The sequence below is a fragment of the Sceloporus undulatus genome, chromosome 6 (genome assembly GCF_019175285.1).
Source record: "Sceloporus undulatus isolate JIND9_A2432 ecotype Alabama chromosome 6, SceUnd_v1.1, whole genome shotgun sequence".
Taxonomy (NCBI): domain Eukaryota; kingdom Metazoa; phylum Chordata; class Lepidosauria; order Squamata; family Phrynosomatidae; genus Sceloporus; species Sceloporus undulatus.
The window spans coordinates 40,179,651-40,195,506 of NC_056527.1; the positions used below are offsets into that span (position 1 = coordinate 40,179,651).

Consider the following 15,856-nt stretch of genomic DNA (forward strand, 5'->3'; position numbering starts at 1 on the left):
GTGGGTTTTCGGTACACTGTCTGAACTAAACATAGGCTCGGTTTGCGGATGACAAGGATATCCAAAAATGGCAGTGTTCCTTCCTTTTCTTTTTCCATAGTGAATTGGATGTCAGGGTGGATGTTGTTCAGACACTGCAGACTAGGTCAGCCAGAAAAGTCAGCAGTAGCAGAACACGCCACAAACCATCCTGGGCATAAAATACTGTTTGAAAACACCAAAGTTCTGGACCATGCCAACCACTACCATGTCAGGATGCACAGGGAATCCATTGAAATCCACAAACACCTGGACAATTTCAACCGGAAAGAAGAAACCCTTAAAATGAACAAAATTTGGCTACCAGTCCAAAGGAATAGCAAAATTAGGACTCAGCAAATGCAAATGGGAAACCATTCAGAGTCAGGGGCTTTCCCAGCAGATAATGATCACCAATTAGCAGATATTAATCCTCATTTGCATTAGCCTCCCAGGCTGAGGCCTGCCATCAGCACAGAACAATACACATGCAAATCACTCCTGCATTCCCAGGCTCACACAGTATATATACACCCAACAGTTCCAGACAAAGCATTCTCTGAAGATGCCAGCCACAGATGCTGGCGAAACATCAGAAACAAAGTGTGCTAGAAAATGGTCACATAGCCCAAAAAACCCACAAAAAACTATGGATTCCAGCCATGAAAGCTTTGACTTTACACGAGAAGGGGTGAGTGCAGACCTTTGGCCACACACACTCCGGCACCCAAGTCCCCCACATTGGGTGACACCGAGGATGGAAATGCCACTGGCTGAGAAAGAGTGGTGGGTGCACAGAGGACAGAAAGTTCAAGAAGCAAATTGTACAGAAATCTAGCTGAGAAAGAGTGGCTGAAAAGGAGGTGGCAGGAGAGGAGTACCCTTGATAAATATTAACAAGAATAGGAAGAATTCAAGGAATCAGAGTAGGCAGGAAGGTCAAGGAAGAAGGGGGATCCAGAGAGTTCACTCTCTGGGGTCTTCTTAGACTAGAGGGTGAAAAGGGATTGATTTTTTTGTTGCATGCCTTGGCCCTTCTATAAATCAAGACTAGAAAATCAGCCTTAAAACACTAGTGTGCAATACACCTTTATTTATTAATAACAGATATCTAATCCATCCATTCCTGTGCTGTCTTGCCCCTCTTTCTCTAAAAGTTCTGCAAAATGAAACAGTCACAGCCAGAAATAGACATACCATTGTGAAGCTGTTCTTCAGAAAATTGCACAGTTCTGAGTAAAACTGCATGTATTTCTTGAAAGTGTGGGTATGCAGTTACGGTGTGTATTTTTGTGTGTCTTGGGAAAATTAGATGTTGAAAATCTTGTAAAATCAAGAAAATCAGTCTTGCTGCAAGACTGTAAAATCAGTCTTGCTATATTGGCAACAATTGACTTTTCAGGATGGGCGTTAATATTATGCATTGCTGTGTTATATACATTTGAGGTCCTTTCTAGTGTCATGTTCCGCCCACTTCCGACTAAGGATGGAAATTCTTGATTTTTCCCAATTCCTCCTGATATCCGTAAAGAAAAAGCCATTGGTATTCCTTCCCATAACATTTAAACATTTGGTTTGTTTTTCCTTACAAGGGTGGAAAACTCACCAGGGTGCTTAAAAACTGCATTTCATTCAACACTCTGTCTAAAATACAGTAAGCCTTCCATATGCACAGATTCTTTATACATAGAGTTAAACATCCAGAGCTTGAAAATATTCAAAAAAGACATAAATTCCAAAATGTAAACCTTGATTTTGTCATTTTTATAAGGGACACCAATTCACTATGCCAATGTATTTAAAGGGATTTGAGCATCCATAGATTTTGGTATCCACAGGGGGTTCAGGAACCAAACCCCAACAGATTCTAAGAATCCACTGATCAAACTTCTAGCTATACACAGTACACTGTAATTTTCCATCAGCCTATTTGTTTTTGTCCATATTTGTTAGTAAATATTTTATCATTAAATAAAAATAGTAATTATGCATAATGGAAAAATAATAAATGCATATCTTAGAATCAATTAAATATTTAGTTTTTACCTTAAGATCTATGGTAAGAGTCAAAAATAAATTAATTTTTCCATAAGAAAATGCAAACAGTTTGTCAGTAGCTTTAACATTTTAATTAGATTAGAATAAAAACCTTGCCAAGAAACTCCATGACAGGGTCACCTTAGAGTTGCCATCAGTTGAAAAGAACTTGAAGGCACCCAACAGCAACAAAATGGTGTAATAATGTATGGTTAAAGAAAGGGAGATTAACTCAGAATATTTGCTGCATGGACAAAAGAAAAAAGGGGCACCATATAAAAGTTTAGGAACCATTAGTAGAGGTAAAAAAAGTTTTTAAAATCATGAAGAATATGAAGTTAATGGTCATTGAGCAGTTACTTGCTTTCAGTGGTGTGAAACTATTTCTTTTGGTTCACTAATTTTGAAATATATGGGAAATGAGGGGTGAAGACAATAAATTTCAATACTGATAAGAATTAGGCACAAGTTAAAATTTCTGCACGCAGAGATATATTAGAGACGAGCCCTATTGTCTAAATGCTCTGAAGATGCTCTGTATAAATAGTGACTTTAAATGCAAGAAGAACTAGCTACAAATCTTGTTTATGATACTAAATTAGTGTTTGATGGTGCAACATTTTCCCCCTTTCTGCCAGCACTGTGAATGTCAAATATGTCCTTTCAAATTATTCCTTTGTAGCTGCAGAAAAACAAAGCTTGCCTTAATAAAGATTAAGTGCAATTGTATTTATTTTACATCTAATATCTCTTCACTCATATAAAAAGAAAACAAGTTGTCAACGCAGAATTAATTATATAAACCTCCAAAATGAATTTAAAAATAGAACTCACTGACGACGGTGCATTCCAAGTAATTTCTGGAATTCTTTTAGGTCCTTCTCAAGTATAGGATATTCGTATACATCATCTAACACATTCCTGTATATTGTCTTTAAAACAGGGAAAGGTAACAGAGAGAGAGGGAAATATCAGCCAAATTGATCCAAGAATAAAGTATAAAGCATCATTCCATTGCCTTTCAAGAAATCTGTTGTTAGCTTGCTAAAACAAAGCTTCAAAACTGCTTTCAAAGGGAATTTTTGAGAAAAAAATTCTCAGTGCATAATTTCTGTTTAAAGCGTATCCATCAGTCAATGACAGCTGATGTCTTAAGAGGCAGTCTCTATATCATCCCTTTCTAAAGGTGTCAACTGTTACTAGTCTGTGATATTTTAAAGTGACATTTCAGAATATTACTTAACCCCTTCCACAAGCTTCAAGCATGTTCTCTTTTTGGCATGAATACACTAAGTATTCTATTTTTCTATATCCCTTAGCATTACAAAACGCTAACCCTAATTTAAGTTTGTAAGCCTGTTGTAGCATTATTTTCTTAGCACTTGACTGCTTCCTTCTCTTTATTGCTACCAAGCCACAATCCTGCATGCCTCAGTGTAAAGGGGGGAGGTCCATATTAGGCTGAGCCATGTATCACCCCATTGACTTACTGAATGGCCTCTGTAGCCTTCCTTCTCTACAAAACCATTCATTGGGAGCAGACGGGGTCATAGAAGTGTCTGGCTATGTTCTGCAGCCAGACACAAAATGATTACAGTAGCTCCAAGATCTCTGGAAGACCCTAGTGAATCTAAGCACTGATGACATCATTTCATATCTGGCTACAGGGACATATCTACACAATTCTGTAATCCATCTTGCTCCCCACAAAGCACACAGTGGTCATACAGAGGGCTTCAGAAGCTGCTCAGTAAGTCAGGTGCTACAAAAGGAGGAAGGAATATCAACTCCCTGAACATCCAAAATGGGACATACATATGTAAGCATATGTCCTTAACCAGATCCCAGGCACAGGGTACTTGCGTTTCCAAAAGTCCTCCACTAGAGATAAACTGCCATGTATAACCTTATCCATTTCTCTTTGCTATCTTTTATAATAGTACTCTTGACAACAAAACAAAATTAAAACCAAATATAGAGTGCTAAAATGGTCCCAAGACACATCTATTTCAAAGTGTAGGGCAAAGGAGAGTGGTAACTTTAAGGGGCCAGGAAAAGAATGGGGACAACACAGCACAGTTGTCTGCCTTAAGTCAACAGTGTGGAGGGCACACAAACTGTAAGTTTATCACTTATGCTGGAAATGCAATGCTCTTAAAAAATTAAAGTAAGATATTTCAATTATTGTACCCAAGTGAAGATAAATCACAGAGATTGTATATATAATCTGACATACTGTATATTACAAAGGATATAATGGAGTGATGAGGAATCATAACCCATTTTCTCCCTTTCTCCCCTGTTTTATATCTTTATTCTTTGTTCTGTTGCCACTGGGAACTATAAAACTTCACTTAAGCCATTGATACAAAGAAGGGGGAAAAATCAAAACTTTTATCCCTGTTGAGTGAGATCATAAGAATTTTGTCACATTGTTTTTACACATTTCAGGGCTTTTCTGCAAAAAAAAATCTTAAAGAGGTTTGATCAGCAACTGCTTTGTGAATGTTTTTGTTCAAAAGGCACATTTAAAAAGACATCTGATGAGCATTAATATTCTTTCTCATGCTTCTAGTTGCTAGGTACTGTAATATTTTAATCCAGAAAATGTTTTAAGTCTGAAAGAATTTCTACACAACCAACTGAATGGGAAAATTAAAATTAAAATGGGCACTTATTCCAATATGCTTCAGGATCACCACAATTTAATACCATGTAATCAAGCGACTGGGTTTTATAAGTTGCATTTGGTCCCAAGGGCCTTTACTGGATAAATAATATTGATATTTACTGTCTTGTTACTTCCTAAGACTGTAACAAAATCAACATCAAATGTTTTGGCCAGTCTCATGTAAGTTTTTTATTTATTTTGTAACTGTTTTATTAAGACACAGATATATGTAAATTAAAATATCACATATCACTGGAATGAATTTGGGTATATTTACCTTTAGAAACTGCTTTAAATGTTCATCTTCATGTAGCCAATCTTTGTAGAGCAAAGTCCACTGAGACACCAAATGTAAGACTTTCCGCTTTCTGCAGGGAACATCCAGCATGTCTTCCTTCCCTTGATGGTTCTTAGCACAATAAGTACACAAAGCTAAGGAACATGAAATCAAGGCTATACTGAAAATTTGTTAATACTCCAAACGACATGCTGCACTTTTAAACTTTATCTTGTATTGCTATTCCAATATTTTATGCTGTCACTATTTGTATATTTTTAATTCTGAAAAGCAGTCCAATTTTTTTTCCTGTGTACCATCAAATTATTTCAGAGTTAGGGTAACCCTAAAGCAAACCATGGAGATTTTCTTGGCAAGATAGTCATTGTCTTTCTCTGAGGTTGACAGAAAATGATTTGTCCAAGTGGTATCCACAACGGAGCAGGGATTCAAATTCTAGTTTCTCAGAGTACTAGTCCAGCACTCAAACCACACTGGCTGTCTAGTCTTATCTAAAACATTGGTTATAAATAAATAAAGTAAAAATAAAATAAAATAAATACAGTAACATTTAGGCTCTTTAGTCTTCATCCACAACTAATTTTAAGCAACAAAAATTGTTGTCATGCCCTAAACACTAACACATCTATCGCAGCATACGTTTATATGGATTATATCTCACTTCATTGGATACATGCATAATATTACACCACAGCCATGAAATACTGTACTGGGACATATATGGACTAGAAGCTGAGTGATCCAAGTTCAAATCCCCAATGAAGCAATGAAGCATGAAACTCATTGGGTGAACCTGAACCAGTCACTTGCAGCCTGATCTACCACACAGGGTTTGCGGAAAGGCATATACCTCACCTTGGCTTCACTCAAAGAACAACAGGATATAATCTGATACTAATAAGCATGCAAACTTAAAGCAGTTTCAACAAACACAAACACAAAATATGGCACATTTGCCATCAATCACAACAAACATGGAAATATTGCAACTAATTCTAACCAGCAGAGCTCAACAGACACAATCATGCAAGACAGGAAGATGATGAACTCCTTTCCCTTGCATTAATGAAGGATATTGCCTCAAGAGAGCTTGACACAAGTCATCTGTTGTCATGAAGACTGTGTATGTGAGAAGGAAGTCATCCAGGAGAGTATCTGCAAAGAAAGTTAACAAAAACGCTTTTTTAAAAAGTACAGTGTAACTAAATGGTTTGTGATGGTAAAAATGTCATTAACTATAAAAATATTCAATACTATATATCGGGGGGGGAGGGATAACACTGGCACTGTAGAATTTCAAGTAAATTTATAAACCAAATTATTCCATTTTCAATTTATTACATTACCAAATTCACTACCTATTATAGACAAAAGATTAAATTACCCCCTTAATCATGTACCCTTAACCTTTGTTTGTTTGTTCTGGATATTCTAAGTTCCACATTTAAAAACTACACCCAAAATATGTGATACACTTTAGGTTTTGCTGGTTCATAACTTTGATGTCCACATTGCTAAAATTTTAACAACACTGAACATACACATACTTCAGTATTCAGAGAGAGCAGTAACAGATTATTTATGTTGGCATTCCTTGTGAATTGTTACAAATAACAAAATTCTCTTATGTACAAGTTTTCCACCCAAGCAATCTAAATGTATCTATATTTTATATGCATAAATGTGCTTCCACATACAGGTCTCCATGCTGGATTGTGGCATTAATCATTTTGAAACTATTTTTAAAATACTCCACATTTCAACCCTTTTCCACATAGGCTGGTCTTTCAGCAATCAGTTCAACTAAATACGCAAATGTGAGTCCCAGTTTACTGGTAGGGTTAACAGCAAGAAAACAGGACTTTGGCCTGTTAAAGCATTTGCCAGAGTGCAGTCTACTTATGTACAACTGCTCCATTCAGGATACTAAGGGGCTCAATAAACCATTCCTTTGGAGTGGCCTGCAGCCACCTTTTTCCTTGTCGGATTGGGGCCGCAGCAACTACAAGCAGCTCCCTTTATTTAATAAATAATTTATTAATTTTTTTAAAAGATAGAAACACAAAAAACACAGTCATGACAAAAATAAACAAGACATAACAAAAAAAAAAAAAAAACCACAAGAAAAGCCCTAACAAACATTAATTTCCTTCCTAGTGTCACCCAGTCTTTTCCTTTATACCATTTTATTATAGTACTTGCTCTTATTTACTGTTATCCTTAACCTAAATTGAATATGTATATATAGTGCATATTCCAGCATATGCTGGAAGCCGCGCCGGTGTGCCCCAGAAGAAGTAATGGGGTGCACAACAGCAGCACTGTGCGGTGGGCACAAGCCACATTACTTCCAATGGGGCTCGTGCTTACGTGTTTTTTCTTTTACGCGGGGGGGGGGGGGGGTCCAGCACGAATCCCCTGCATAAAGAAAGGGTGCACTGTATGTTAATATGTATATATATTTAACTATAATTCATCCTACTAGAGATGTTGAAACAAATAATTAAATAATACACAGTCATATTATTTGTCATCATATAATATTCTCTATATTGTGCTACTTTATTTTCTTACTCTTTTCCCCCTTTCTTTATATTAATAAAAGTTTACCACAATAACAATCACTGTCAGTAGTTACTTATTGAAAGACATAAAACTTTTAACTAAATCTATTTGAAATCTTTATCAAATCTTATACCATTCTTTAATACTTATTTCACAATATTAAACTAAAACTTGAAACACAAGAACAATCCTAAAAGGTATAAAACAATACCTAAGAACAATCAGGATAGATCTATAACAACAACAACAAACACAGCATGTAAAACAGATCAGCTTAATACTCCAAAGGTTTATTTTTTAAAAAGGGCTTTCACTTGTCTGTGGAAGGGCAGCCAGATAGCAGGTTGAATAGGACTCCATTTGGAGGCTCACCCGCCAGAACGTTCCCACCAAATTCACTGCACGTATTAATAGGGTAACAGTCTCTTCTAAAGATCTTAAATGCTAGGTATGTTCATATGGGAGATGGTGCTGCTTCAGTTAATTTTACTACCACAAGGTTAGAGCTTTTTAAATTGCAGGTAATACTCTGATTTGTGGAAGTGGCCAGCCAGCTAAGGAAGTTGTTTTAACAAGAGTGAGACATTCAAGTTGAACTGGCTACGTAACAGAGGAACAGTGACTGAAAGCAGAGGAAGGTAAGCATGACAGCAATGAAGCAAAGGAGGGAATATCTGTAGTACCTTCTATCTTCATTCATGTTAAAACGAAATAACTGTTTCGGGAACAAAAGGTAAAAGTCCATTGAAGTTGCTGTAATAAAGATATAAGACCATATGGCAAGATCCTCAGTTATGAATAAGAATTTATATGTGCCTTCTAAAAATGAATGATAGCTTTTATTTATGAAATTGTAAATAGAGGAAATTATTGTCTCATTCCTTCAATATCCTAAAAATCTTATGTAACCATGATTTTTAAAATGATACATGTACTTGATATAATTACCTCAAAGCAAATATTCAACAGTATTTTTGAAAAATCCAATTGGTTGGCAGCCCTAGGATAAAGTATTTAGAGTCTTGAATATGAAACTAGATTTCTTGCTGAGAAACAGGTACATGGGTAGTATAGCCAATGCACATAATGATATAACTTGCATAATCAAAATGAAACCAAATGCTTTTTGAAATGCTGAATATATTCATACCTATAGTGTGGCAATCCATTCTACATATCATTTCAAACATTAAATCATCTAGCATTGTCTTTTTACCAGCTATTAAAAAACAGATAATTAGGAGAAAGGTACATCATCTGATCTTATATTATTCTGGCAGCCTCTTCAATTTCACTGACTTCAAAAGATGATTTTCCAGCTAAAACTATCTGAAGGCTTTTATGCTTTAGATGGAAAGAGTGCCATGCAAGAGCCATGAAACTCCATGGGTCCAATTTCCGCATCATTTGCACATTCCTGTTTTCACTGAACTCTACATGTGTGTGTGAAATTGACTGTATAATAAGACCTCAGGAGGTTTAACTTTCAGAATTTCCTAATCACCATTCTAAAGAAGAAGGGCATGCTCTTTTCCAGTGAATGGGAGTGACCCTCAGCACATAACAAGAATGCTGACTGTAAATGCTCTCACAGCAAGAGAGTAAAAGAAAGAACAACAATCCTAGTGAAAACTTTTGATGCAGGGAAAGAATGATCCTCTTATGGTAATCTTGGCCTGTTCTGATACCTATGACCTATGAACCTTAAAGCTAACATGTGCATAGGCAGCATACAACCACACTCTTTCTTCATATGACCAGGCTAATGAAGCAAGCATTCATCACTTTAAACATAGGCCCTATACAGGCAGGCCCAAATAAAGCTGCTTCAGGTCACTTTGGAGGTATGGTGTTTCAATGATGCATGAATCGTAAGACTCTGGAAGCTGCACCAAAGCTATACTCTAGTACTTAGGACTGGAGCGTGGCTTCTGGACTCTTAGGACGCATGTATCATTTAAACAGCATACTTGCAAAGTGACTCGAAGCAGCTTTATTTTGGCCTGTCTGTATCAGGCCACAGCTTCATTTTCAGATGTAAACATCTTCCAGTCTCAATTTCTATGAGCTTTTCTTAATCCCACATTCACTTTCTTGCCATCTTTCTTTCATACTGGCTTGTGAGACACCATCTTTTCTTCCTAAATTGAAGCCTGGTAGTTTTTTTTAAAAAAACCATAGCTTTCCTAAGTTGCTCATTTAACTGCTCATCAAGTCCAACCCTATGCCAATTCAGAAATCAAGAGTTCATATACAGAGAAAGCTTCCCTGGAAAGTTGCCTGGAAAAAAAATGGGAAGTTGTACTTTGTTTCATACTCTTGGGGAGGGGGTTCATATTTCTTCTCCATTTTCTTTATTTGTATAGGTGACTGCCATAACAAGAATTGAGGCAATGAGGATTTCACCACAGATCTACAGTTTACCTAAAGACTTACTTAAAACACATACCTTTGGCAGGACAAACACTGTCTGCAAATGAACTTTTCATGTAACCCTTCGCAGTCTGTACAGTACGGTCTGATTCAAACTAATTTGCTGATATCCAGTCCTGTAATTCTGTGATATCAGTCCTAGATTTGACACTGAAAACCTGGTTTGAACAAATATGAACAGGATTCCAACAACTATATCAGATACATAGTTAAAGGTAGTGCTAAGCAGTGGCACTTCATTATCTTGTTGTTGTGTACTTTCAAGTCATTTCCAACTTATGGTGACTCTTAGGCTACCATGGGGTTTGCTTAGCAAGATTTACTCAGAGGGAATTTTGCCTTTCTCTGAGGCTGAGAGAGTGTCACATGTCCAAGGTCACCAAGGAGGTTTCCATGGCTGAGTGGGAATTTGAACCCTGATCTCTAGAGTCATAGTCTAATGCTCAAACCACTACCATCAAGATGGGTCTTACGACTTTTCTCAAAAGGGAACTACATACTACAGTAGACATCCAAGGAACTAGGCAGCTATTACTAGGATCTGCTGCTCCTTAAGTAACAATAAGAAAACATGATGTTGCTATTTGTCTTTTTCTCTTAAAGAGGTTTTCTGTGTTAAGGACAAAGAAGTGATGGAAAACCAAGGGAGGATTACAACTGGCAGATGACAATGTTTGAAGCCCCCACAAAATCGAGTGAATGAGATAGCATCATTGTCTGATAAAAGCCCCATCTGAAGCTGCTTGACATTACAGTAGAAATAAATATATGAAATATTTTGAATGCTTTTGAGGCCTGCTATAAACATTCTGCTGACAGATATTCCATAAGGGAAACTATAGTCGCCACAGATTATACTTTGCAAATTATTCATTCAGCTGTGAGTGAAATTTTTGCAACTCTGCAACTTGGTTTGAACAAATACAAACAGGATTCCAACAACTACAGTATTAATAAGATATACAGATATGGGCAGAGTCAAATAACAGTACATCATGTTCTATTTCCTCCAAAAGGGGAATTGCATTGTAACATTTACATTATGGCAGCTTTCAAAAGCTACCTCTCTCTTTCTTCTCAGACATTATAATATTCATAATACAATCATACTGGACATAAAAGCCCTATTAAACATGCAAATGGAATTGCATAAATTTAATTCAAATGCCAGTCTCTGAAGCTACTTTTCATATGTACTACACCCTATGATGGTGTGTGTGTATTATCCTAAATGTTTTCCTGCAGCAAAGGGTGTTCATGTTTCTTCCTAATTTTCTTTATTTGTATGGGTAGCTATTAAAAACATACAGCTATTATCTAAAGATTTTCACTCTGAAGGCAATTTAGATGTTTGTGGCTTTACTAAAACACATTAAACAGAAATAGTATTATTTAGACAGCCATTTCTTTCCTTTAAATTTTGTAAAAGAACCTAAACCATAGTCTAACTTGTACCTCAGGTAAAATCAAACTATGTGAAATAAGTGCAAGTTCCACATTATATTAACACATACATAAACAAAGCAAAAACAGCTGCTCCTTTAAAGGATATCATGCTGGTAAGTGCTGAAGAGAAAAACAAGGGAAGAGCTCTGGAATGAGCCGCTGCAATGCACAATCGCCTGCCTACCTATACAATAACATAACGTCAAGCAGGATTAAGGAGTCTCACTGCAAAATGTATTTACAATATTTTTATGCTACACTTCTTATAAAACCTGTTTCAGAAATAATGTGTGAAACTGGTAGGAAAAGTGCAGAAGAAACATTACAATTTGCCAAATAGGATTCTGGCCAAATCAACAGCTGGGTTTGGGAGTGGAAAGGAAACTATTCAAGATGCTGTGATTCAGTAAAGTGTTTAAATTATTTACGTTCTACAGGTGGAAAAATGGAAGCTATGAAACAAAGAGTTGTCAACTGTCTCCCATGCTGCTCTTTAATAGGCTATGGGATTTGTAGGTTTCCCAGGGAAAAGCAACACATTCTTTGTTTTGTTGCAACTTTTGTTTTCTTATGTATTGTGACAGGACTTGATCTACATATTTTGGTTAAAATAACTTCTTAAAGTGGCTACCGTGGCTAATAGTTATTGATAGTTCTATCATTCCTTTAATTTATTTAACCCTCTGGTAGTTGCCAAAGGTATGAAAGAGGTCTACCATCCATCAAGTTTATGCTAACTGTGTGCTATATAAAGTATTTCTTCCTTCTGTTTACAAGCCTACAACTGATCCACTGTACAGCATGACCATATGTAGAATAAAAAGTAACGTGTTTTTACTTTTTAAAACTGTGCAGCGTACAGGGAGAAGAAAAACAAGATACTGTACATTTTGTGTCCTGAAAGTACTTTGAGGAACCGTGCTGGGATTTCTTTTATCCATGGCAGGTTTCAGGCATATTCCTCTGCAAGAACTATGTACATACATTTCAGTTTCAGATTTCATCCTTTATGATGGATTGTGACAGAATTAAAGTTTAACGTAAAGAGGGGATATCATGGCAGAACAGTAGCCGACTGACATCCTTAACATAAAAGGAGCAAAGATTAGTATGCAGAGATTTGAAGACTGTCATTTTACTATCATATCTCCTGTGACTCTTATGTAGGACTGTAGTTGCTTATAATTTATCACAAGATTCTCAGAGTCTCTTGCTCCCTCCTCCTCCCCTTCACTGGGCCATTTTTTCAACTTCAGTCAAAAGGACAGTTAAAAGCACATTCTAACTTTCTATTTCTATTGTCAAGAACTAAAAAAGAAAAGAAAAAAGAACATTTACAATCAGGTATGCTGAACTTTCTGCTTCTGGCTCCGCTAGATCCCACTGCCTCAATGGAAAGTCAGGCAGCTAGGCCAAGCTACCATTTTATTTTCTCACAATGCCAGCAGAAGTCATTACATGAATAAATTTGTTATTAGAAAGCTCTCTGATATTTAGCAATGCATTTTTTTGTGTCTTGGAATTTAACGCACAGTAAGAAGAAACATATTTTTTGTAACCTCTTGACTGCCAAAAGATTGATACTTCAGTACTGAAGGAATAATTCTTCTCCCACCCTTGATACAGTGATTAGAAGAACTAACAATACTTGCAACGTTTGAAATAGCAGCATATAGATACAACCTGCACATTTACTTTCTCCTCTCTTTTCAACGTTGTGATTCTTGTTGTGTTAAAGTATTTATATCCTGCCCTGTATCAAAGCTCTCTTACAAAAAGCATTCAAACAAGTTACAATATTAGAATATTATACCATCTAACTGAGCTTTTTATTTCATATTCTTACACTGTACACATAAAGAAATTTTAAAAAATTCAAATGGCAAGAGGCTTCTGGACAAGATGAGCCCGTGAAGTGATCCAGCTGTACTCTATGACTCATAACTTCATAATAACAGTCTGGGCCAAGAATGAACTCAAGCAAGTAACAGGGACAAAAAGGAAAGAAAAATTTGGAAGGAGGGAAACTAGGTTGGAGGAAAAAGCGCTACTGGAGGTAAAAATAAGGGTGAACTAGGAATTGGCAAAACTGAGGTGACACTATTCTGGCATCGGAACACAATTCTTACTGTGCCAATTGTACTTTCAATAAATGGAGTAGTACCAAAATCCTGAACTAAATTTCCTGGGAACATTTCTTGATAATTAATAAATCTTAGGAGTGATGCTGCTGTTACTCTGCATAATGCCATTTATCCTTCTATTCCTAGAAATCTCGTTTCTGTTTCTTTTAGCGCTAGTTGCATATTTTTGTTTCAGTGAAAGCCATTACAAAAAGTAATTTCCAAGCCATATCTTAAGACCACCTGGATTGGTGACAGATGAGAGCTTTATAATATCATCTTTACATTATGCAGAACAATAGCTCATGATAATCAGCTTTCTTTGAAACCTCAACAGTACTTTGAACCCAAGACAGTGTCATACTAGCTTTTCTAATTTCAATATGTAGATGGAATAGAGACTTATAATTCTCATTACATCTACACAAAGCCATAGCCGGGGACTGGGGAGAGAATGCTAACATGTAATACTACACATATCAGGCTAAATTACAAGTACTCAAAAATTATAAAAATGACCCAGAACTTCTAAAAGAGTCTGAAATAATGGCATTTGCAGAAATACTGTGACTCTTTGAAGTCTACTGCATTTGTGTTGAAAACTTTTCTTCCTGGTATTCTTGAATATATATTGACCTCTATCCCAACGCTATGCCGCTTTATCCACTTATTTGTATATATGGAATGTTTTTAAAAATCTGAATAGAACTGTTAACAACAAAAGGGGAGAGGAGATTCCGAATCATGAAGCTAACTTGGGGGCAGTGGAAGGATCCAGGGGGGCGGTGAAATAGAAAGAGGGCACTAAAGGGGCAGTGAGGGGGAAAGGAAGAGGTGGGGGGGTTCAGTCAAAGTATTGGTGTGCAGGAAAGACAATGGGAACCAGTTGCCTTAGAACCATGGTGGGGATGAGGATTACATTAAACTTCTTTTCAGGGTCCCTAGAAAACCACCACACAGCCTCACTGATCATTTTGTGTGGTGGTGTCTTCTGCTCTTTGCTTGCCCATGTGAGCTCACTCCCTTACAGGGATCATTTGCTATTACTAGCAGTTAAGAAAATTGTGCAAGGCTTGGGCACAGGGCATCGTTTCTGTGGCTCAGAGTAACACCATTTTAGGACAGACTGGAGCAAAGAGTAGGAGCACATGGGGGCGAGGGAGAGGTGGCAGCAAAAAGGACCTTTCAAATTTGGGACCCTGCTTCAGCTTTTTGAGCTTTGCTGTGACTTGGCTAGCAGGTTGTAACTGCAAGGACAACAAAGACAGCAGTCAAGTGGCAGTGTGGGAAGTTTGGCTAGTAGTTTCCTGGTGTATCCTATGTCTAAACAGTGGCTGTTCTGTTGACTGGGGAGATGCAGCTGTGTCCAGGATGTCAACTGGACTATAACCTGTGTCACTATGCAAGCAAGAATCCACATGCTTAAGAACATATTACATTTCTTTTTATACAAGACTGTAAAAAGCACAACTATCTGGCCTCAGCATTTTGTATCTATCCTTCCAAATAGGTAATGAAACTACAGTTGTCCCTCCATATTCGCTAGGGTTAGGGGAAAAAGACCCCCGTGAATATGGAAAAACCGCAAATAACAAAAACACAACGGCCTGTTACAGACTGCCAAAATAAAGCTGCTTCGGGTCTCTTTGGAGGTATGCTGTTTAAATGATGCATGCATCCTAAGAATCCAGAAGCTGCACCAAAGCTGCACTCCAGTGCTTAGGAATGGAGTGTGGCTTTGGCGCGACCTCCGGACTCTTAGGACCCAAGCATCATTTTTAAATAGCATACCTCCAAAGAGACCCGAAGCAGATTTATTTTGGCAGTCTGTAACAGGCCAACGTTTTTACCTAAGAGGACACCTCTCTAGGAATCTCTAGGTCCTCCAGTGCAACTCTGTGGTCAATGTCCAACATACACTGACCACAGAATGCAACTTTTAAAGTTGACCACAGAGTTGTACTGGAGGACCTAGACAGTCCTAGAGAGAACATATTAGTGAAATCTGTGAATAATCAAATCCGCAAATATCAAATCCGCAAATATGGAGGATGACTGTATATGTATTCACATATGCAAACATGCTTCCAATAATATTGTTGATAGCTCTTGTAGAGATTCATTGACTTAGTAAAACTAATTGACTTATTAAAACTAATAAAAATAGAACTTATTCATAACTAAAACTGATGAAAAATCTTTGGACTCTTGGATGGTGTAGACTCTTGTGCTATAGAAGAATTTCAGAGGAATTAATGATACTCA

The 15,856-nt window shown here is 37.0% G+C and overlaps 1 protein-coding gene across 4 annotated transcripts in view; it reads right to left on the reverse strand.

Annotated features, from left to right (window-relative positions):
* Positions 1-15,856, reverse strand: part of RAPGEF5 (Rap guanine nucleotide exchange factor 5) — a 179,622-nt gene that overhangs the window by 31,450 nt on the left and 132,316 nt on the right. For all 4 annotated transcript variants that reach the window (XM_042475396.1, XM_042475399.1, XM_042475397.1 and 1 more), the window contains 3 exons: positions 6,101-6,179; positions 5,004-5,148; positions 2,890-2,987 (listed from right to left, as the gene is read on the reverse strand). In XM_042475396.1, the coding sequence (XP_042331330.1) occupies positions 2,890-2,987; positions 5,004-5,148; positions 6,101-6,179 (322 nt within the window). The remainder of the gene's footprint in view (positions 1-2,889; positions 2,988-5,003; positions 5,149-6,100; positions 6,180-15,856) is intronic.